Genomic DNA, 22,710 nt, shown 5'->3' with positions numbered 1-22,710 from the left:
TATTAAAATTAAACATTATAAAAGATTTGTCAATGAATATGATTATGGATTACTGTGATTATGGTAATCTCACACTTTTTTTCCAGTTGAATACCCCTGCGTTTGTCCGATTACATGGCCGGTTAAAACTCACCCGTGGCTTCCACATGCAAGACAGGGTTTGGGATATTGTTAGTATGGGGCTCTATGGTCGGAATATTGGGTAGTCGGATTTATGGATTAGATTATTGGGATATCGGAGCTCAGTGGTTGTGATCGTACAGGTTGGTTTACATATCAAATACAATCCTATGTGCTGAAAAAGAGCATGTGTCTTCAGGTACAATGGAGTGCAAGACTGAACATGTACAGTAACAATGTCTTTGGATGATTTCTACTTACTTGTAGGGTTGGCTGAAGTTAGCATAACAGTGGCCTATGTTCCCTTGTATAAATGCTGGCATCATCAGCAGCACTGGTAGAATACTGCAAGGAGAGGAAAATAAGATGAAGAGAGATTTTTCTTATCGTTTTAGGTGTTGTTGTAGCCTGGTAAACCATCCCGGTCAATTTTAAACATACTCAAATTCCATCCTAAACATTTAATCCTGAAGTAACTTTATAAACTATGCTTACCCTGAAACAAATGCTGTTATTTTGCTGGCAGTACTGACTGTGGTGGGGCACTTGAAAAAAATAAAAATAACAAAGGCAAAGGATACAAATGAGAAGCAACACAGGACACAGAACAAAGACAAAAATGTATAAAAGTGCTATAAAACTCGTTGCCATATAAAAGAGCAGTAAACATAAAAAAGGGATTTATCTGGTAGTAGTGTACTAACCTCTACTGTGTATTCATTCATATGGCAGTAGAACCTTCTCTTGATCCCTGTGTAGAGGGCCCACACATAGTTTAATGTGTAGAAAAAGGAAGCCATGTACAGAATCTGGTAGACAGGAAAGAAGAACATTTTAGTTTCATTTGGGTTTTGGTCAAGCTTCATTAGAATACAGAGTTCATGCGTAATCACTAAAAGTGGTGTGTGTCTACTACATGAACCACAACCACATCCACTGTACATCATATATTTCCATTAAGCTAATTTTCTTGAGCAAGGAAAAAAAAGGAAATTCCAACACCAGCACTTCTTGAAATAATAAAATAATTAAACTTGTTCTGTGTCCTCAGCCGTTGAACAAGAACAATGAAATGAGGTCAGAAACATTCAGTAGTATTTGTCCTGCATCAGTTCATGAAATATCTAGACCAGTCATTTTCTGCTAATCAACTCTTTTTTATATAGTTATAATATTTTATTTAAACTAAGTAGAACAAAAGCAGTAGAGAGTACAGCCTACACTAGCTGTACTTGGTTTAGTGCAGTGTCTGTGTTGTCATGACATGTGCCATACATGTATTGATGGCTTCCAGGCCCTCTCTTTCAGTTACCATCATGGTAGCAAACCAGGCAGAAGGGAATGCCATTAGTTGAAAGTTGAAACCCTCGGCTAGGCTGCACAAGTTGAGTGACCTGACCACAGCTTGATGTGTGATGGAAAGATAAAGCAACAAGTGTGGCCCAGATGTGTTTGAGTTACAGGGTGAGTCTCTTCAAATCACTTAGCAATATCTTTAGTTACGTCCTTGTTATTTGGATTATTTGTATACATTCAAGATAATATTCACACACCTCTGTGAAACAAATATGTACTTTCGACAGATACAGTATATAATCAGGATAAAAAGCGGAAACATGGGCATGTCTTCGGTCAGGATTATTATTGATATTATTGAATTATGTTCATTGTTAATGTCAAAAGGTGACAGTTCAGGGAGACTTGATGACGGTTATTGCTATGGATACCATACAATTGTCTAGTCAACACAACTTAGTATATCGATGAACAGAAATGTCACAGAGGCCCTAGCAGATTGATTACTTCCTCTTCTGTGTAAGAAAGCCCAGCATTGCTAAGGGAAGGCCCACTCTATACTTTTCCATCTCTATAGCCAAAAAGAAGGTGTAAAAAGCACTGACCACTTGACCAGGCATCTGCAGTGATACATAGTGTGGCCAAACTAACCTGAGATAAATGGAAGATGTCAGTCCTATCTGTTCGTATGTATATGTATGTATGTATATATGTAGATGGTAACAACAGTCTCCTACCTGTTCTAAAGTATGTAATAGATGGTAACAGTCTCCTACCTGTTCTACAGTGTGTAGATGGTAACAGTTAGTATAACTGTCACAATTTGCAGTGAAGAGAGCTGCTCCTATCAGCCAACTGAGGGCCAACAGTAGGTCAGTCAGACTGAGCAGAAACAGGGGCTGGAGCTGGAAAACAAATAGTTCTACTTGTCACCATGTTAAGACAAACGTACTACACTACAGGTGCATCTCAAAACATTTTAATATTGTGGAAAAGTTCATTTTCTTCCATAATATAATTCAAAAGGTGAAACCTTCATAATATACTGTATTGTAGATGCATTGCGCATAAAGTGAAATATTTAAAATATTTTGTTTTAATCTTGATGATTCTGGCATACAGAAAATATTAGAATATTTTATGAAACCACAAAAAAACCATATTTATAATACAAAAAAGGTTATATATTTCACTTTATGCGCAATGAATCTAGAATATAAGTTTTACTTTTTTAATTATAATACAGAAGAAAACGAACCTTTCCACGATATATATGCAACTGTATATCAAGGGTGGGGCAGGCAGAAACCTCTTATCTCCATATTTGAACGTAAATGAATGCCCTACTTTGACTTTGACTTTGTAATACTAGTCATTAAACTACTCATATAGACTGAAGTAATTTAAAGCGGGTCATGTTTGCATGTTTGGAATTGGAACAGATGAATACAGCTGGAATTTCAATAGCTGCGGGCCGCATTAAGTGAAATCACAACTTGTGGTGATTTGACATTATAACAAATTGAAAACTGTTGAGGACTGGGTCCCACCAATAAAACGTCTAACATATGCATTCAATTGCAAATTCACATCACATCTTGGAAGTAACTTAAGCACAAAGCTCATTTAGATGAGTCTCAGGTCAGTGTTTCTTGTTTACTGCATGATGACCCAGCAAAGAGACAGTCAAACAGAGAGCAGAGACCTTCCCAATCACTAACCTCAGGTGTCCAGAGCATGCTCTGTGAAGTAGCATATATGATGATGGAGGCTGAACCAAGAATGCTGCAAGCAATGCATAATCATACATCAATCATGAATTCTGTGAAAATGGTTTGTTTGTTTGACTTTTCGGTTTTTTCTGCAATTGAGCAAATGAGGCAAATGTTTCATCTATATATAAACCACATGTGTATACCCAAGCCCTTCCACTGTGCAAACGCATCTTGTTGAACCTTTTCTATTAGGTGTTTTGCACTCAAGGTGAGCCATCTGGACCCCAGATCCAGAAATTAAGAGACCAAGTAGAAATTCAAACTCATCATAGGCCTACTAACCTCAGTACCGCCATGACCAACTGAATCCATCTCACTGCATCATACACCTTCAAATGAGATACATCATTATCAATACTGTCTTCAGAACAAGCAGTCAAACCATTGTAGGCCTACAAAATATCATTTGTTACTCAAGGACCTTATGACTGCAGTAGAAAACTAGACATCAGTCTACATTCATTTGAAATTAACCAATACTATTACTATTACACAAGTGCCTAAATTGAGGTCCAAAGTCATAGACAAGTATTCTTTTATTTTTATAATCATTATGCATGACTCAGAAGCAGGAGGTAGAAACAGATATTAATTGCAGTAATTGCAGTTTGTTAAAACTCTTAACTGTTAATAACTCACATGTGTCCAGTCCTCAGCTCCAGTGGTGTTCTGCTCTGTACTGTTGTGGATCATCACCTCTAAACTTCCCACAGTTGACATGGTGGCTATCCCTGGACTTCAACACCTTCAACAACACAAACAAGGGCTACTGTATATTCAGAACTAGTATAAATAGCTGTTGGTCTGCATCAGACGTGGTAGCTAATATTTTAATATCTCATCAGTTAATATCCCTGTTATATGCACTAAACTCCTCCCATGTTTTCATTTACTACTCTGGCCACTCCTCTTAGGATGTCTTACAGAGGATGGTACCAGGTGGATAATGCAGTAATGTACAGTTTGTCCACTAGTGACATCTGCTGACCAAAATGTGAAAGAAACAGCATATTGTTGCTGTCATATAATAGCACATAAACCCAAGTAAATGCTTCCTGGACAGATATACTGTATAACTGTCTATAAGTATCTTTAATGTCAACTCATAATGCTATGGTTTTAGGTTTGTGCAATGACATCCCATTTTCACTGATTCTTCAGTCATATAATGATATTCACCTTAGTATCCTGCATATACAGACAATACAGTAATTAAGTTGTCTGTGTTTTATGCACACCAACAGGTCAGAGTGGGCTGACAATTTTTTATACATTTTGAACATTTCACTTGAATTTTACTAAAGCAGTACTGATCAATCGCATGTATGTACAGTTGTACACCACTTCCAACTACTGCAAATGTGCTACTCTAACATACAGATTGGTTAAAATAGTAAATAACATTTATTCCTAAAAATAAGTATTTGGATTGTAGCTTTAATAAGTTAACAATGATAACCAAACAGCAAGATGATGGCTCCCCAGAGTCCTGGATATATTATCCAACTAAACTCTGCCTAGTACCTACATTTAGATTTGAGTGATTTAGTCATATAATTTGATAGTATATCCATTGGCATTATTGAACAATGTGCACATTTACAGTCATTGAATAAGTACAAAAGTGGCTGGTCCACAAGTTTATTGAAACCGGCAGCAGTTTTGCATGCAAAATCTTCAGCTAACAGTTAAGATAATTCATACGCAGATAATTAGTGAATGAGGTCTAATAAAATGTGTTAGGAGACCAGGAGTTCATGCACTGGCATAGCCTATCAGGATGCCACATAGTGGGGTGTGAATATGGAATAGCAGCATTGCAAGTTGCAATACATTACAGTTCCAGCGTACAGAGGAATCAAAGTTCACAGTGAGCGTCTGTCCACCATTTACTGTAAGCTATAAAACACTGCTTGTATTCAGGGACAACTCTCTAGTTGTGTTATTGGTTGCAGTGCAATCTCTTGCCTTTGTCAAGCATTAGGCCTTGTAAGTGTTTCATTTACTAGTTAAATCATCTGAGAGTAACACCACCTCCTGGGGTTCAGAAGATGACTTGTGTTTCTTCATGTGATTTCGAAAGATCCTGGCACCACTTAAGTTCTTCTTACAGATATTACAGAAGTACGGTCTGCCCTCCGAGTGCGTGCCTACATGGTAGGTTAGCTCCATCGCCCTGCTGAAACTCTTATCGCAGAATGAGCAGTAGTGCCGTACCCCCGAGTGGATGAGCTCATGGCTTTTCATTGAGCTCAGCTGCTTGAAACTCTTCTGACAAATGGAACACTGGTAGGGTCTGTCGTCGTTGTGGAGGCGCTGGTGTCGCCGCAAAGCACTGGAAAAGCTGAAGCTCTTCTCACAGAGCATGCAGGTGTAGGGCTTCTCCCCTGTGTGTATCCTCTGGTGCTCAGTCATGTGGACCTGCTGAGTGAAGTTTTTCCCACAGGTAGGACATTGGTACGGACGTTCTCCTGAGTGGATCCTCAGGTGTTTCACCAGTGCTGAGGCCTTCCGACAGTCTCTGCCACACACTGGACAGCATTGCTTTGGTTTGCCATTGTTGCCTTCTTGGCTCTCCGGGCAGCCATTTTGGTCTGATGGTGGTAGCAAGATGGTGGTTTGTTATGAAGATGTGTCATGATGGACGACAAATACTAATAAATTATTTGAATGATCATCATCACTGCACATTTTCTGCCACTTACCGATTATAACAGGCTTCCAGTTCTCTTCTTCACCATCTGAATTAATCAAACCGCTGACAGAACACTCCTCGTTCTCCATTTTGATATCCTCATCCAAAACTGAACCTTTTTCCTTGTTGTTTGAGTCACCATGGTTACCAAATTTGGGTGCTGAAGTGAAGGAATCGGACGTGTTGAATTGGCCATCTGCATCCTAGAAAAAAAAACAAGACAATGCAACATTTATTATTTTATATCTGCATCCTGGAAAAAAGAAGTATTGGGCTTTAGCAACACAGTGCTGCCTTCAAGTATGTAAATACCGTATTGTACCGAATATAAGACGACTCTGATTATAAGACGACCACCATTTATCAAGATTCATTTATGGAAAAAGAGCCCTTATTTTAGGATATTTCCATTGGAAAAACATTTACTGTAGTCTTATATTCAGACCAATAGGGTAATAGTAATACTGTTGACTAGTATATGCTTGCACATTGGCACAACCAAAGCTCTGTGCACAGCCATGTTTTTAACCTAGTGAGAGTCCTGAACTGGTTAAATGCCTTTCTACTCTCACCTCGTCTTTCTCATCCTCTTCTTCGTCTACGTCCAACCAGAATTCCTAAAGCAGAGTGATTTCATGGGGCAGAATTAGGAAGGTTACTTTTAAATTTAAGGATATTACTTAAAATGTACAGTATGAATTAAAAGAACAATGAGTACCAAAGGTTGAAGAGTAATAAACAGTCTGTCAGTAGATCACAGTGCTCATTTCTTAACTACCTGTTTATTATACATTTTTGAATGCATGTATTGTACATACTGTTCCTGTCTCATCCAGCCAAAACCCTGCCTCCTATGTTAAGAGCTCATTTAAGCCTATGCTCGATTGGTCGGGCACTGTTAACGCCACAAACGGAGATAAATTTGAATTCATGCTTCTTAAAAACATGACTTGACCTTTCTTTAAACCTTTCCATAAGTCTACATTTCCAAAAAGTACTTAGCTTTTACAAAAATCGGAAGACTACCTTTGTCAATGATGGGCCATGCTAACACGATCAAAATAGTAGCCAGTCAAGTAGCCAATTCTTATGTTTAACCAAAACCTTTTTTTCCCCACTTTTTTAAAGGTGGTGTAAGGGATGTCTTTTTGTTAAAATAAGGGTTAAATAGGCTATTTAACCATGTCACTACCATGCACCTGATACCCTGATTTTATATAACAGCTACATTTTAACCATCTGGTAAATGGTAATGTTTTCCACCTGCACTCGTGCCATACAGTATCTATAATTTTTAAGCATGCACCTTATGTACAGTGTAATTGGACTGTGCCTTCCTGTTATTTTTACTAACTCTTCCTGTAACCGAAATGTTGAGAGCTTGCACATAAATAAAAGTATTATTTAAAAGAAAAAAAGAAATACATTAACCTCTTTACCCAATTTTCAGATAACTCATGTGTCTCCTACATCTACAGTATATCTATGAATGAATATTAAAGTATTAAATAGTAGATTGTTGTAAATGCACATTGTACAACTGAGCAATGAAACACAATAGGCTATATAACAAAAAGACAATGCCTTCATTAGACTTTGTAATGTCTAAACAGCAGACAAGCAAAAAATAATCATTATTTTGTCTTTCACCTTGTTGCTTGTCGTAGGTTCCGCTATGAGCCCGTCTCGCACATGTATCTGCAAGTGTTTCTTCAGCAGGCTTGGGCGCAGAAAGCGCTTTGGACAGACAGAACAGGGGTGTGGTTTATCAGCCACATGGGATTTCTCATGGGCTCTTAAATTCGTTGATGTTGAGAAAGCCTTATTGCACACAGAGCAAATGTAAAGCTTTTCCTCTATGTGGATTTTCACATGTTCCTTAAGCCTTGATGGTCTTGTGTAGCTCTTATTGCATATGGGGCAGACGTGGATTTTCTTTCTTGTGGTTGGACTGCCCTCTGTAACAAGGAGTAGGCTTTTGTCACCAGAATGTAAAAGACGAACCCATTTCATTTCATTTGACAAAACAAGAGTACCACAGTATGCAATGTCTTGTTTCACCTCCCTCTTAATAGTGATTAATCTCTAATATGTATTACAGTGTGTGTACAGGGCTAATCTTGCAAATAGCGTCTTCTTTTATGCATTTTCTTGAGTAGGCTACCGTATGTTCAGCTAGAGTTTATAAATGCTCAGCTCTCATTATTACTAGTACCACCCCCCTCCATTACACTGCCATTTTCCAATACACAGAAACACACAGATCCGTGAATGTGAATACAATGCGTTAAAAATACTGTTTGTTGCACTATGTTCACTGTTGCCTTAATATTAATTTGTGTTGCACATAGCAGAGTAACTTCACAAGCCTGGCTATCTGGCAGTAAAATAAACTTGAATTATACTTTCATAATCCATGCTTACCAGGTTGACATGATTGCATTTCCTCTCCATCAGACATGATTACTGCACTGGCAACCCTGTTATCCTCTGTGTTTTAGCCATCAAATCCTGGAGCCCGTTATTACTGTCAGAAGCCTAGTCATGGTGTAGGACCTCAGGTGATAGTCGTTAGGTTTCTAATTGAATTGGAGGAAGCAAGAACAGTGATGAGAATCATTCTATACGATTTTTGACATTTTGAGAATAGTTTGGTATGACATCAAATCACGGAAGAAAATAGTCTGCAACACTGATAAAGAAACTGGTTTATTATAAATTCATTGAAACATGAATAGATTAATTTTCTTCCTGTATTGGAAGTGTATTGGGAGTGGATGTACACCATCACCTATGTCCTATGACATGAAATCACCACACCAGAAAATTACAATTGTGGTTTTAGTGCATCCTGTGAGATTATATACATGATTGCATTTATTATAGATGAAAAGCACAACAGAGCAAAAAATTGGAGCTGATCATGCGTTATACATACTTTAACAAGAACCTATAGCTGGTCACTGGTGGTAAGTGTAACTGCAACTGCAAGAATACATCATACGCGTTTTGCAACGCATTAGAGCTATATGGACCAGCTGCTATCATACGCCTAACGCCTATATAGTACCTTAGATCAGCACCAGGACATGATATCCTGATGGTGATGTGAATAATAATGTCGCTGGAGTTCAACTGTGCATGTTTGTTTGACAATGACAATTCCTAAATCCCTGGCCTATACGTTCAACAGTGATTCATCAATCCATTCCTCGTCTACATTAGCCAGACATTACTTAGTACTCCAAAGCATTATAAATCTAATGACCTATATAATCAGAAGTATCAACAGAAACGTAGGAAGACCGACCTGATTGAAACAGTCCGCTATTATTGTTGTAGTAGAGCAAAATGGACAGAAGGCATTTGCCAGCTCATCACTTAAGATGTTAAGAGCTCGACAAAGATACACGCCATGTCAGTGAGTTTTTACTACAATGAACATTATCCTTGCGAGCATGGCTGCAAAACTTTGTATCTTTTTTTAACGTCACATTTTCTACTGTCTACTAACTTGCATAACATTCGCACATATATAGATTTAGCCTTATAAGACATATAGTTATTTTTTACAAAGATTAAAATACATTTAATGAGGGAGCAAATCCCCGAGCTGTCTGTTTTGAGATCCTCGCAGAGTTGTGCGACACCTAAATGTGTCGTACGGAAAATACACTTACAGCTTCGGTTCCCGGTCTTCAAAACAAAACGGACTCATATGAAATTTTAAATATTAAACTATTTCCCCGCAAACATTTCACTTAAGTTAATTTGCCTTTGTGCTGTATCAAGAGATTTCCATCATCACATGAATCATCACATCAAATGAAAGGACAAACGGCATTATAGGCTAAAGGCCTAGGATATATGTCATATCCTCTGTTTCCTGGCTTCACTAGGGTGACTAGGCTACTGTGCTGTCAAAAAACTAGGCTATACGTTTGGTAGAATTGGCACACAATGTAAAAATGTCATAAATAATATTAATAATAATAAATAAATAAATAAATAAATAAACGTTCTGCATATTTTCTATTAGGCTGTTCTCAGGGCTGCACATTTTTTATGGCAAACAAACAAAAACATTCTCAAACTGAAACAAGGTCAGACAGAGATGTGGAATAAAAAAACAAAATATGATATTATCAATGGAATTCCCCATGTTCTGTCCTCCTATTGGCAGTGAGCCATTCATGGATATTGACTCTGGAACATGATGTGTTCCTACAGGCTAGCTAGATTGTCTGGTGAAACCATGGCTCTGCCATGGATCTCACACAATCACACATACTGCAGCCCCCCCCTGGTGATGAGAAATATTTGTTGCACAGGATGCAACAATGTGGTGTTACCTTTCAAAAGATGAAATGGAATTCATTTGTGGCAGAATTGGGCTGAAACCTTCTTGTCACATTGTTGTGAGAGCAGGAGTGGGGTTTCCTCTACAGTAGGCCTATGTCACATTTTGGTGCTCTTTCAACCCTGCCGTTGAAGCAAAGCGTGTGGTACATACATGCAGGGCAGTGGTAGGGTCTTTCTCCTGTGTGTCCTTTTTGTTGTATTCAATACTGTTTTGGAAGATGCCTCTGCTGCACATAGAGCAGTGGTAAGGTCCCCTTGAAGCATTACATGTCTCAGCAGCTGGTGCCTCTTCAGACAGCCTACTGTAGCTGTGCAAAAGTCACTCCACACTTCAATCACTCGACAATTACGCTTACTTTCTTTGTGAATTGCTTGTCGCCGACAGGACACCTGTATGCTCTGTCCCCCGAGTGTGTTGCCATGGGCCTAGTCTTGCGTAGCCAGACAACTATTCCACAATCTCCAAATGCTATATAGAAGCATTTGAAAATTGTTGGAAGCAAATGTCTGGCCACACGTGACGAGACTACCATGTGCCTTGTGAATATTTAGTGAAAGCAAACGCAATAGAGGGTATGTGCGTGACATCGTCGTACCTGGAAGTTATGCGGGAATGCCCACTGATGGGCAAAAATATACTTTCTGGCCTTGGCAGCCCATTTTCAACAGAAAAGTCCTGTCTGATTGCATTAAACAATGTTAAACTGACCAACATTGCAGCTGTACGAAAAGCTTCAATTATCCTCTTTCTATCTGCAAAGTTTTTGTTTAATACAAATCCACCATAGACCACCACATTATGCACTACTTTCTGTCAAGAAATGCCCTGCATTTCATTATTTAGAGTCAGAGTTTGGAAGTGCTTGTTTTCAATAACACAACATTTTGCTGCCTCCTGCATGATGTGACATTTAGAAACAGGTGGTACGCAGGACGGTTGAGTGATTTCCAATAAGCGCTTCCAAACTCCAACACTCCATGCTGCTCAATGTTTTGCCACTCAGTCTAGATGAGGGGGGCGTGTCCTGATGGGAAAATCATGTATGTGCATACTCTCTATACCCCAAAATCGTAACAAGGACATTGAATTTTGTTGATTTCACCAATCGCGCACGCACGCACGCACGCACGCACGCACGCACGCACGCACACACGCACACACACACACACACACACACACACACACACACACACACACACACACACACACACACTATATAATACAGTAGTTACTGTTCTTTTGAAAATAAACTTAAAACAGGATACAATAATTTCAACCAAAGCAGGATTATGCCACATACTTGATTGCAATGAGGGACATTTTATGTATTCATCTACACCCTTAAAGAGTCTCAGTTGACAGCAGACGACAATAGTATTGTTTATACAGAAAGAAAACATGATAAAACCACGAATTGGCATACCAATGCCAGAAAATGTGCATCATCAATGCACATAGATGCACATAGCAATGATGCAATGTGAATCACAATAGTTCCAATGATACATCATATACCCACCAAAATAGTATGTAACTAGCTAACTATGGTTCTAGGAATTCTGGATGACTGCATGATATCCGTCTCGTGCACGTGCAGGTCGAGTAATTAATATCAACTAAGTCACAGCTGTGACATGACGGTGGGCGTGGAACGCAGTAGCCAGCATACATGAGCCCGTGCCGTCATAAATGACTTCCCTACGGAATCTTCTCACAAGGTTCCGAGTGACAGCGGACTCTGGCAGCCATCAAGAGTTAATAGAACTGTAGTTACATATTATGTAACTCTCATTCTATTTCATTCTTCCTGACTGGCAGAGGCAGTGCTTAACACTGGATGTCTAGTATTAACAAAGTCACGAGGAATCCTACCTTGCCGGGAATGGCCTAAACCAAGGGACCCATAGAACAGCAGTCGCAACTGCCGTGGTTCCAGCAACATAACGCTGTAGAACCGGGCAAAAGTACAGGGTGCAACCCACGTGGGCGTAACACACATTTCCTCCGCTGTGTCATAACTCTTGGACAGTAGCTCATCTGTAATACAATACTGGGGCCTGGGGCAACGGGAAACTGGTCATAGCATTTCATTGGGCGAACAAATCAGAGAGGCAATAGATGGCTCCACAGATGGCACGCTGGCCAGCCCGTAAGTGGCAGAATCCTGCCCTAGAGGCCAAGGCCCTAGCATCAGAGACACAGTGGGTCTGGGACTTGCGGTCTTCCCAGCATTTGTGGCACTCTGCAATGTATTGCTCGGAGTTGGGAACAGAGAAAGCAGCCTGAGGTGGAGCAAATCTAAAGAAGACACTTTTAGGCCACTTTTAGGCCTCATTCAGGCCCAGCCACACTAGTGGCATACGAACAACAGGCTTAATCTAAGCCATGGCAGCCCCCGAGCCCACTCTGGATTCACTTCCCAACCAAAGAGAGCTGGTGTCTGAAATACAGGTGGCCACTTCTGCCTGCTCTGGTCCAATCTCATCACTGAAGTCGGTGCAGCAAGCCGTTGTAGACAATTAATCGTCCTCATCCCATCCTACTGTGGCAGGATCGATAGCAGTCAACTTGGGGAACAGGTCTATCCGGCTGGAGGTTAGGGAGCAACTCCTTTATCTCCACAAATTAGGATGCCAAGGTGTCAATGTCAACCGTAGCAACCAAATGGTCTGTGTTCCTGGACTTCAGTGATAACAGTGGTACCATTCAGACACGGCAAGCATGTGCCATAGTGAAGTAGTTACTAGAGCAAAGGAAGCAATACAATAAAACAAATCACCTATCAAGTATAAGTGGAAGCACTTTTATTGTGAAACAGTTATAACACTATACACTTAAATAAGCTCTGTAATGAGCGAAAACACTCAACAGGCAATCACGATAATAATAATAATAATAATCCGCAACTTAAGTTGTTCAGGCACTGAAATGAGCGCGAACATCCGCTTCTAGACAATCAAACTGAAAATGTATACAACTGAAGAACAACTATCAACTATGACAGAAAGACTCTTCTATATACCATACAAACCTGTGGCGTCTTTCTCAGTGTCCAGCACAAACAGTGGTCTGCTGGGAGCTATAGTTATATTGTAGGTGGTTTTCAATAACACAATAAAGTCTTAATCGCAGCTCTTGGAGCATGCAATACGAGGCTCCAGCCCATATATGGTTAACTCATAGGGCTCCCTGCGAAAATACAGCTTTGGTTTTTTCTAACCTCAAACCTGCTAGCCTGCCTGCGAGATGATCAAAGGGAAGTCATTAATGACAACGTGGGCTTATATAAACTGGCTACTGCCACCATCATCATATAATCACAGCTGTGACTTTGTTGATATCAATTACTCAACCTGTACATGCGTTAGACGGATATCATTCAGTGTTAAAAACTGTCTCTGGCAGTCAGGAAGAATGAAATAGAACAGTCATATTTGCCTCTGACCAGTCACTTTACCCCCGGAAGATCCTGTGTCCTGCCCATCTCCACCAGTACCATGTTGGGCCTATCCCCAGGAAAGAAGACTGTTGAGGATGACCAAATGTAGCTCTGCCAGGTTTAGGTAGTGATTTGGGTTTCCCTTAACGGTGAATTTGGTTCATTGTCACCATGGTCCTGAAAAGGTCTGGTCCTGTCCATGTGGAGGAAGACTGGGACACTGGAAATTAGAAAATGGTATAGCTTTTTCACCCACAACATAACAGTCTACAAGTCCTCTAAGCCAAAAGGATATGCAAGAATCATACAGACACGAACTGAAGAAAGGATAAACTAGTAAATACGACAGAATGTTTATACCGGTACTTATTTTAATCTATTAACCTATATAAGTATTATTACCAGTAAGACACCCTGAGGGCGAGAAGCGACCTGAAACAACAGACGTTTTCGGGCAGGGTAGGGCGTAAGATGTGTGATAATTAGTAAGGCCAGGCAGGGCATTGGGCCAGCTAAGTTAGGGCCCAGGTAGGGCCTTAATTTTCGGGCCTGTTGAGAACTTTAGTTTTTGCCGGCTGCCGCGTGTATAGTTTGAATGGACAGGTATCAGTCAAAAGAGGAAGGACGGCTGGGGAAGGATCAATATATGGAATGTCAGAACAGGTCAGCTCCATATATGGAGATCTAAGGTTTTATCAGCCTGTATATACCCGTAATATATTATTGATTGATTTTCACAACACATACTGTATATTGTGAAAGTCAATCTCAGCAAGGCTAATTTAATTTAAAGCATTTAAACAGTTTGTTCTGTGAGCACACAGGAGTAATAGGAGCTGGACACCTTTGTTACAAAACTTGCCTTGCAAAAGTGATGTCATCATTTGTCTAAAACGCCACGACATCGTCCCTGCAAAATGAACAAAACAAAAACGAATTATTTTGAAGCTTAAATCTCTCCCGCACGCACCCACGTACGCGCGCACACACACACACACACACACACACACACACACACACACACACACACACACACACACACACACACACACACACACACACACACACACACACACACACACACACACACACACACACACACACACACACACACACACACACACACACACACACCCCCTAATAAGCCTAGCCTCGGTACCCAGGCTTTTATTTATTTATTTATTTTTATTTATGTTCGGCTCAAAAAATGAAAGCCTTGGGGAACGAGAGACATTTCCTGGTCTAGGAGAGTAGGAGTGGGAGTGAACTACAGTGCAGAGGGGACGTCGCTTTGGGTGAACCAATATTCTCCAGCGGTTGATCCTTGCGTGCCCATGCCCACCCCTCTAGACCAGAAAGCAGGCTGACTAGGCCAGGCTATAATAAGCCTAATGGCGCCCCTAAAGCCCTTACAAGGCGCTGGTGTCGCCGCATGGCGCTGGAAAAGCTGAAGCTCTTCTCACAGCCCATGCAGGTGTAGGGCTTCTCCCCTGTGTGGATCCTCTGGTGCTCAGTCATGTGGACCTGCTGGGTGAAGTTTTTCCCACAGGTAGGACATTGGTAGGGACGCTCTCCTGAGTGGATCCTCAGGTGTTTCACCAGCGCCGATGCCTTCTGACAGTCTCTGCCACACACTGGACAGCAGTGCTTTGGTTTGCCATTGTTGCCTTCCTGGCTCTCCAGGCTGCCATTTTTGTCTGATGGTGGTAACAAGATGGTGGTTGTTATAAAGAAGTTTCATGATGGATAACAAATACTACTACTAATAATAATTTGAATAATGTTATGATCACTCCTAATTTGCTGCCACTTACGGATTATAATAGGCTTCCAATTCTCTTCCTCACCATCTGAATTAATCAAACCGCTGGCAGACACCTCCTCGTTCTCTGTTTTGTCACCTCCATTATCTAAAATAGAACCTTTGTCACAGTTCGGGTCACCATGGTTATCTGCACCCTGGGAAAAATACATTAAAAAAGACATGACAATACTGAATATTGTACCATTTATGTGGTTACACATAGTGTATACACAGAGAAAATTAAAACGTATTAATCAGTTCAGACTCAGAGAGCCCAGTATTCCCCAAATAGTGTCCAGTCTTCTGCCAAAACATCCACCTCAAGTGCCTCGTCTTCTCCCCAAATGGTGCCCCGTCTTCCCCCCCATTAAGTACACAGTCCAAAAAATCCATGTGCCCACTCTTCAAAAAAATAAGACAAAAAAAGGTGCCCACTCTTCTAGATAGCGCTGCAACTCCCTATATCCGTTCTAAAATACACAGTAAACCACAGCCTTTTGTGGCTTATTGCTTTAATTAATATATAACAGCAAAATCACCAAAACATGATGCATTGGTAATACATTAGCCTCGCCCTCGCGTAGCGATACTAATATCACTGCGTGGATATTAGTTGCAAAAGGGTCAAATCAGCCCTCAACGTCTTCTGACAGAAATATCGGGATATTCTTAGTTTTTACATGAGCTGGGCGTTGAATCCCTTCTGCCAGCTGCCTCGCATAGTGGTCTAGTGACTCGACTTTCAATCCACACCTCTCTCCCGGGTTCGAATCCTGCTTGCGCTACTATTTTTGTGCCAACAGCAAACAACTTTTTTTAAATAAAGTAAAGTTTTAGACCGCGACAGAGTTAGTGTTACGGGTAGGGGTAGGGTTACAGTTAGTGTTCAGAAATACATTTATCGGGGCACGGTGGCACAGTTGGTAGTGCTGTCACTGGGTGCTGGCGGCGTGTTTCCTCCTCCGCGTCATCAGTGCCCATATTGGCGAAAGGGCTTTTCTGTGTGGAGTTTGCATGTTCTCCCCGTGTCCCCTAGGGTAGGTACCCTCACAAAAAACATGCAGTAATCCTGGTCTCTAAACTGCCTCCCCCTGGCCAGCCGGGCGCCTGATGGAGGGGAAAGGAACAGGTTGGAATAACGTGTTCCATCCACACGCTACGTCCAACCAGGGAAACTCCCCTCTGTCAGGTGTAAAGGAGCAACTTGGACCCTCAGGCATGAAGGAAGCATGAGTTCAAGTCTGTTGCTCTCCCCATGTCCCCCATATATGGGGATTAGGTTGGCGGAGGGTGTGTAGAGCCCAGAATCACATTAGATAATTGACACATGGGTGAAAAATGGGTTACAAAATTGTGGGATAAAAAAAAAGAAATACATTTATCACACTGTATTTCTATCAGAAATGCGTTAATCTGATGGGGCCCGGGGCAATATGCATTGCAAAGGCAGATGAAGGCTGGCTACACGAGGCTACCTTGTTTAGGTCTGAACAGCAGATATTCAATTCAAAATACAGTACAATATAATTTTTGTTTCTCACCTTGCTGGTGCCGTTCAGAGGATCTAATGTGAGCCCATCTCGCATATGTATCCGCAAGTGTTTCTTCAGTAGACTTGGACGCAGAAAGCTCTTTGGACAGATGGAACAGTGGAGTTTCTCATTTTCCTCAATGTGGATTTTCATGTGTTCCTTAAGCCTGGATGGTCTTGTGTAGCTCTTGTTGCAGACGGTGCAGATGTGGATTTTCCTCCTGGTTTTTGGTCTGGCCACTTTAACTAGGAACAGGTTTTGTCATCAGAATACAAAATAAGAAGTTCAGACAGTATAAGGTAGCTACAGCCTTTTCGGCAATTGGCCTTCCTCAGATCAGATAAAAGGGGAGGGGGGACTTTTATCTGCTCTGAGGAGGCTAATGGCCGAAACATTTAAACCAGATTAAAAAGTCTGCATCTGAGCCATGGGTGTTTAATGATCTGTTTGCAGTTTACGCAGAATGCAAAGTACTTCCATAACTGTGTTAGGTTTTCATTTATACAATTAACTTTTTAATGCATTGTCAAATGTGTCGTTTGTCTTGCCTATCTATTAAAATGGACAATCTATGAGTACCTGAAGGCTCAGAGAGGGGTTTGAATCGGACCTCTGTCTTGTCTTGCATGTCATGTCTCCCTCTGTCTCACTACATTAACCTATCTGAAATAGAGCATAAATATCCCAAACATAATAAAGTCTAATTCCTTGTATGTACAAGGAAAAAAGATGAATCAGCGCTATGGATTGGGAGGAAAAGACACAACCTTCTAACCATCGCCTCTGTAAAAATTGGTCACTCATTACTAGTGGCTTCTACATCCGCCTCAACTACACTGCCCTTTTCCATTATTTGTGTCTTGAATGAACACATACATACACACCTACGTATGATCCTGTGTCCTGTGAATCTGAATGCATTGTAGTGTTTATGGTAAATGGTGCATTTATATAGCGCCTTTATTCAAGGCGCTTTACATAGATTGTGCATTACATTCACAAACCGATGCTGGAGGAAAGAATTCAAGGCACCAACCTGCACATCGGGAGCAATTAGGGGTTCAGAGTCTTGCTCAAGGACATTTTGACACTAGCTCTGGGGCTGGGGGAGTTTCGAACTGGGAACCTTGCGGTTTCCATCCAGTCACTCTACCCCTGAGCCACTCCCCCCCCCCCCCCTGTTTATGTTCAATGTTACCTTTATTTTTTTAATACCATGTCAATATCAGTGTAACTTTATTATCTATTCTGTCCAGAAAAGGTTTTTGTTTTTTGTTTTACAAATCCATGCTTACCAGGTTGAAAAGATTGTATTATTTCCTCTCCATCAGACATGATTACTGCACTGGCAACCGGATCATCCTCTCCGTTTTTAACCAGAACATCCTGGAGCCCATTATTACCATCAGGAGATAATGATTGGTTAGACACCAGGTGGTCATCAGGTTTCTAGTGGAATGGGAGGAAGCAAGAACAGTGATGAGAATCTCCAAACTGAACTGGTCATTTCTAGACCACTTGTGAGATTTGATTTCACCCTCTTGCCCATGGTTGTGCCCCTCTTCGCACCCATTGGTTACCGTTTCGTGGTTGGACAAAAATCCTCTCTCTCCATCCACTACCATTGAAATAACATTCAGTTGCTTCATATTGATATTCTGTGCTTTCAATTCTTATTTTAAACTTGGTGTCAGTAAAAAGGAACATCACAGATGCAGCATGATGACTGGGCATCATGTTTGTTTTTATCTTTTTCCAAAAAATATGTTTTAGCAAATTCAACATAAACAAGGTGGAACGAGGGCGGGACAAGGCAGAAAGAGCCTGCTGGTCAGTCAGTCAGGGACCAATCAGAAGGCTGACAAAGGGTGAGAGAAAATGGCCATTAGACAATTGGCCCTCCTCCACATCTCTATTTACATTGATGTGTACATTGTGTGATATTGACTAGATTGTGATAAAAACATGAGCTTTGACACTACACTTCTCCACCCAACTTCCATTGAGTTCAAGACATTCCATCAAACGTTCAGCTTCAGTTTGACTCACAGTTCTGAGTTCTGACTTGCAGAGACATTGTGTGACAGCTAAAGTCCTACACATTTCTGTTCCCCGTTCCAAAGTTCTAAACAAAAACTTTTTTGTTTCAAATATTACATGAAAGAGGATTTTAAGTGAAAGGACACTCGGCAGAGCTTACTGATGACTGGTTTGAGTCACAGCTCATGACCCTCTCTCCAAGAAATTCCCTCTCTTTCCTTTCTCCCTTCACTGTGGTGTCAAAAACATCTATTATAAACATAATAATTTATGAAAGGCACCTGGCAGGCAATTCATTAGTTTAACACTAACACTAACTTTTACACAAGTACATTCTGTACAGAAAGTGCTTGCTAGCTGTTCATTCAGCTTATTTTTCAACACAATGTACATACCGTAATATAATTCTACAAATTGTGCAAAAATGATGTCAACATTACATTTTCTTTGCATAAACAATGGGGTGTGTGAGGTGTCACGTCTTGTCTCTTTTCACTGCATTAATAAAGCAAACATCAACTCAGTGTTTTTACCTGTTTGAGGCCATGAATTTAGATTAATTAATGACATAATAGAAACCCTTCTATTGGTACTACAGCCAAACTTGTGCAAGGCTGGATAACTATTGCAAGCTCATACAGCAGTGGAATCAAAACCAAAATACTCCCAACTGCTACTATGACTGGGGGCGGGGGATACAATAAAAAAGCCCTAAGCAATTAATTCAAGGTGTTTGTCAGACAATATTATTGTTATTCACCTGATCCTGTCCTCCTAATGGCAATGAACCATTTACAGAGAGTGATTCTGTTGTTGATCCTCCCCTAGTGTGGATTTGTTGGTGCTTTTTGAAAACTCTCTTGATGGAGAATCTTTTCTTACACACATCACACTGGTAGGGCCTCTCTCCAGTATGGGACATCACATGTTCTTCCAGTCTGGATTTTCTGGAGAAACTTCTGCCACAAATCTCACACACATATGGCAGACCCCTCTGGTGGAGGAGATTGTGTTGCTCCAGTTTCTCTGGGGTGAAATATGCGTCACATAGGTCGCAACGATGGAGTGTTACCTTTCAAAAGATGAAAACAACGTATTGTTATTCATTTTGACAACCAATATAAACTGTAAACTGTAAACAGTGTTTTGTACATGGTAGACTACACGTGCATGGTGCAATACTACACAAAACAATGAGAATACTCCTACTTTGTCAGTGACATTATTTAAAATTGTAGCCTGGCAGAAGGCAAGGCCTGGTCGAGAACCACTACTATTATTCCGACAGCACGTTGTTCCGACTTGGCCCAACACTAACCCTGTCCCTAACCCTAACCTCAAGCGAAGTTGTAGGACTAATGCGCCATCGGATTTACGAGCAGATCCTGCCTACAACAACGAACAACCACCCCATTGTGTCTTTAAGCCCAGGAGGACGAGCACCAGGATTGATTGATGAATGATCCATGTCTCACCTTGCTAGTGTTGTCTTCAGGATTCAATGTGTCTCCATCCCCTGTGTGTATAGACATGTGTTTCTTCAGCAAGCCAGGACGATTGAAGCTCTTCCAGCATAGAGGGCAAGGGTGGGGTCCTGGCTGTCCTGTGTGCTTTCTCACATGATCTTTCAAAGATGATGATGAGGTGAAAACCTTGTCACAGAGAGAGCAGGGGTGGAGGTTGTCCTCTGTGTGAGATTTTTGGTGCTCCTTCAGCCCTGTTGTTGAAGCAAAGCGTTTGGGACATGCAGGGCAGTGGTAGGGTCTTTCTCCTGTGTGTGTCCTTTCATGTTGTATTAAATATCGTTTTTGGATGAAGCCTCTCCTACATACAGAGCAGTGGTAAGGTCTCTCTGAGGCATGCCTCAGCTGGTGCCTCCTCAAACAGGCAATCTGTGCATAACTCACTCCACACTCAGAGCACGAGTAAGGTCTCTCCCCGGTGTGCACTCTTTGGTGGACAACCAGGGTGGCTTTCCGCGTGAAATGCTTTCCGCAGATGGGACAGTCATGCGGTCTGTCCCCTGAGTGTGTTTTCATGTGGCGAGTCACATGGTAAGATCTAGTAAATGCTTTCCCACAAACTGGACAATGGTGAGGACCCTCCTGCTTCAAATCACCTTCTGCTGATGTACGAGGATTCTCAGTGCTAATACTCCCTTCTGTAAGAAACAAACTGATGTTAAGACACTGAAGAAGATATAAGACATTTATTCTTTTATGAGTAATAAGTAACTAAATCTAAATACAGCAGACTCATATTACCCTAACAGTAATATGAATGTTGTTTGTTTTATACAAATGTATATTTCTTCACCTTTTCCAATATGTTGCTGTCTGTCTTCTGTACTCTCATCTGTATCTACCTCCTCTCTGAATGTGTCTTCATGATCCGTTTCTCCTTCCTCCATTAACTCAACTGGGTCTCTCAGATGACAATCAGTACCAGGACTCCCAGCATGGAGCAATCCTCGGTTGATGTATCACCACAGGCTTCATGAAATAAAGGAGAATGGAATACCAGGCATCATTACAGTGATCTTTAATTCAGATCTCCCTTAGTTTGCACTATGCCTAAAAATACATTTCAGTCACTAAGTAGTCTACATTACAGTGCAGACAATGGCCTCCTAGAGGCAGTGGGTCGCGACCCACATGGACACATTTTTATGGTTAGTGACTTGTGGGTAAATGTCACTTTCTTTTTTTGTTTCCTACACTTTGTTTTTGATTATAAAAAGCAAAAAATAAATTTCAAAAATAATTTCATGAATGGAAAAAATAAATCCATGAATTGGAAAGAAAATAAAAACTTTAATAATAGTGAAAATATCTGATCTAAAAGCTCACAACGTGGTGCAAAGCGTGTATATCTGCTATTTTCACTAGTTTGGGCAAACGTCTAATTTCTCTTTGGGATCTTGAGCTAAAAAGTATGCATTTCCATCCCTCCCATAATAATACAGCATCCTTTATAAACCAGGATCTTGTTAAGTGCTGTATATTCAAATTGAATGTTAGTGGCGCTGGTGCTTGACTATTGGTACGACTGTCATAGGCGGCCTCAAGGAGGCTGACATGCTTTATGCACGTCATTCGACCCTATGCATTCGACTCATTTCATAGGGTTTTTTTTTTCAGACGATATTTAGCTGCTACCAGTTACCTACATATTGAACCTGCTCAATAGCGACACCTGCATGCACCTGGAATAAAGTGCGACCGGATGCTAACATTCGTGGTTTTTTCTTTCTTATGCTAGCTAGCAAACGGCAAACTTGATCAAAATGATGCTCAGGCATGCTTTCAGTGCCACCACGTACCGTGCTTTCCTATGCCGGGAGAGCAAACCATGAAGAGATTAAAAAGACATCAATTGCAGCTCATCAGCCTTTCAAGATTCCTTGGACTTTGGCTAATGCTAATGTTAGCTATAGACCTTGTTAGATGGTATTTAATTGTAGGAATTGCAAAGCATCTACTTTAACCTATGACTTTAACTCCAGTGCGGAGTCCGGATTGTGTTAAATTCAGATTAATTAGGCGTAACGTCGTGCATCCGTAGATGTACTGCACTCAATGCGACAGTGAAAACATTCCCAGAAGCAGAAACTGTTTTGCTGAAATTATGACGTGTAAACAAACTG

General features: G+C 40.9%; 2 protein-coding genes across 4 annotated transcripts; both read right to left on the bottom strand.

Moving 5' to 3' along the window:
* Positions 1 to 4,893: 4,893 nt before the first annotated feature.
* Positions 4,894 to 9,507, bottom strand: LOC310856493 (uncharacterized protein). 2 transcript variants are annotated; one of them, XM_083761964.1, is made up of 6 exons: positions 9,197 to 9,507; positions 8,311 to 8,465; positions 7,537 to 7,844; positions 6,459 to 6,503; positions 5,897 to 6,089; positions 4,894 to 5,785 (listed from the first exon to the last, which is right to left on the bottom strand). In XM_083761964.1, exons 2-6 carry the CDS (start codon positions 8,345 to 8,347, stop codon positions 5,190 to 5,192), a joined length of 1,179 nt encoding a protein of 392 aa, XP_083618090.1. In that variant the 5' UTR covers positions 8,348 to 8,465; positions 9,197 to 9,507; the 3' UTR covers positions 4,894 to 5,189. The 2 variants fall into 2 exon arrangements, with proteins under 2 accessions (XP_083618090.1, XP_083618091.1); XM_083761965.1 differs by lacking the exon at positions 6,459 to 6,503.
* Positions 9,508 to 11,536: 2,029 nt separating this feature from the next.
* Positions 11,537 to 22,675, bottom strand: LOC310855683 (uncharacterized protein). Of its 2 annotated transcripts, XM_083760787.1 has the most exons (10): positions 22,387 to 22,675; positions 21,381 to 21,556; positions 20,540 to 21,225; positions 19,825 to 20,136; positions 18,320 to 18,473; positions 17,034 to 17,269; positions 15,503 to 15,647; positions 15,102 to 15,385; positions 14,551 to 14,598; positions 11,537 to 13,908 (listed from the first exon to the last, which is right to left on the bottom strand). In XM_083760787.1, exons 2-9 carry the CDS (start codon positions 21,472 to 21,474, stop codon positions 14,569 to 14,571), a joined length of 1,941 nt encoding a protein of 646 aa, XP_083616913.1. In that variant the 5' UTR covers positions 21,475 to 21,556; positions 22,387 to 22,675; the 3' UTR covers positions 11,537 to 13,908; positions 14,551 to 14,568. The 2 variants fall into 2 exon arrangements, with proteins under 2 accessions (XP_083616913.1, XP_083616912.1); XM_083760786.1 differs by lacking the exons at positions 11,537 to 13,908; positions 14,551 to 14,598 and having other exon boundaries at positions 14,854 to 15,385.
* Between the last annotated feature and the right edge of the window lie 35 nt (positions 22,676 to 22,710).

Source organism: Protomyctophum parallelum, assembly GCF_964188405.1.
Source record: "Protomyctophum parallelum genome assembly, chromosome: 3".
Lineage (NCBI taxonomy): Eukaryota > Metazoa > Chordata > Actinopteri > Myctophiformes > Myctophidae > Protomyctophum > Protomyctophum parallelum.
The sequence above is the reverse complement of the archived record's forward strand: the minus strand, read 5'-3'. Positions and strand labels throughout refer to the sequence as shown.

Bases quoted from the DNA above. Each gene is read 5' to 3' on its own strand.
- LOC310855683 (XM_083760786.1), bottom strand. From the start codon at position 21,474: ATGGAGGAAGGAGAAACGGATCATGAAGACACATTCAGAGAGGAGGTA. The intron at 17,270-18,319 runs GTAAGCATGGAT...ACCTGTTCCTAG, and splicing joins AATACAATCTTTTCAACCTG to TTAAAGTGGCCAGACCAAAA. The intron at 15,648-17,033 runs GTGAGAAACAAA...TATTTTTCCCAG, and splicing joins CTCTGAACGGCACCAGCAAG to GGTGCAGATAACCATGGTGA.
- LOC310856493 (XM_083761964.1), bottom strand. From the start codon at position 8,347: ATGTCTGATGGAGAGGAAATGCAATCATGTCAACCTG. The intron at 6,090-6,458 runs GTGAGAGTAGAA...TTTTTTTTCTAG, and splicing joins AAGAGGATGAGAAAGACGAG to GATGCAGATGGCCAATTCAA. The intron at 5,786-5,896 runs GTAAGTGGCAGA...TACCACCATCAG, and splicing joins CTGGAAGCCTGTTATAATCG to ACCAAAATGGCTGCCCGGAG.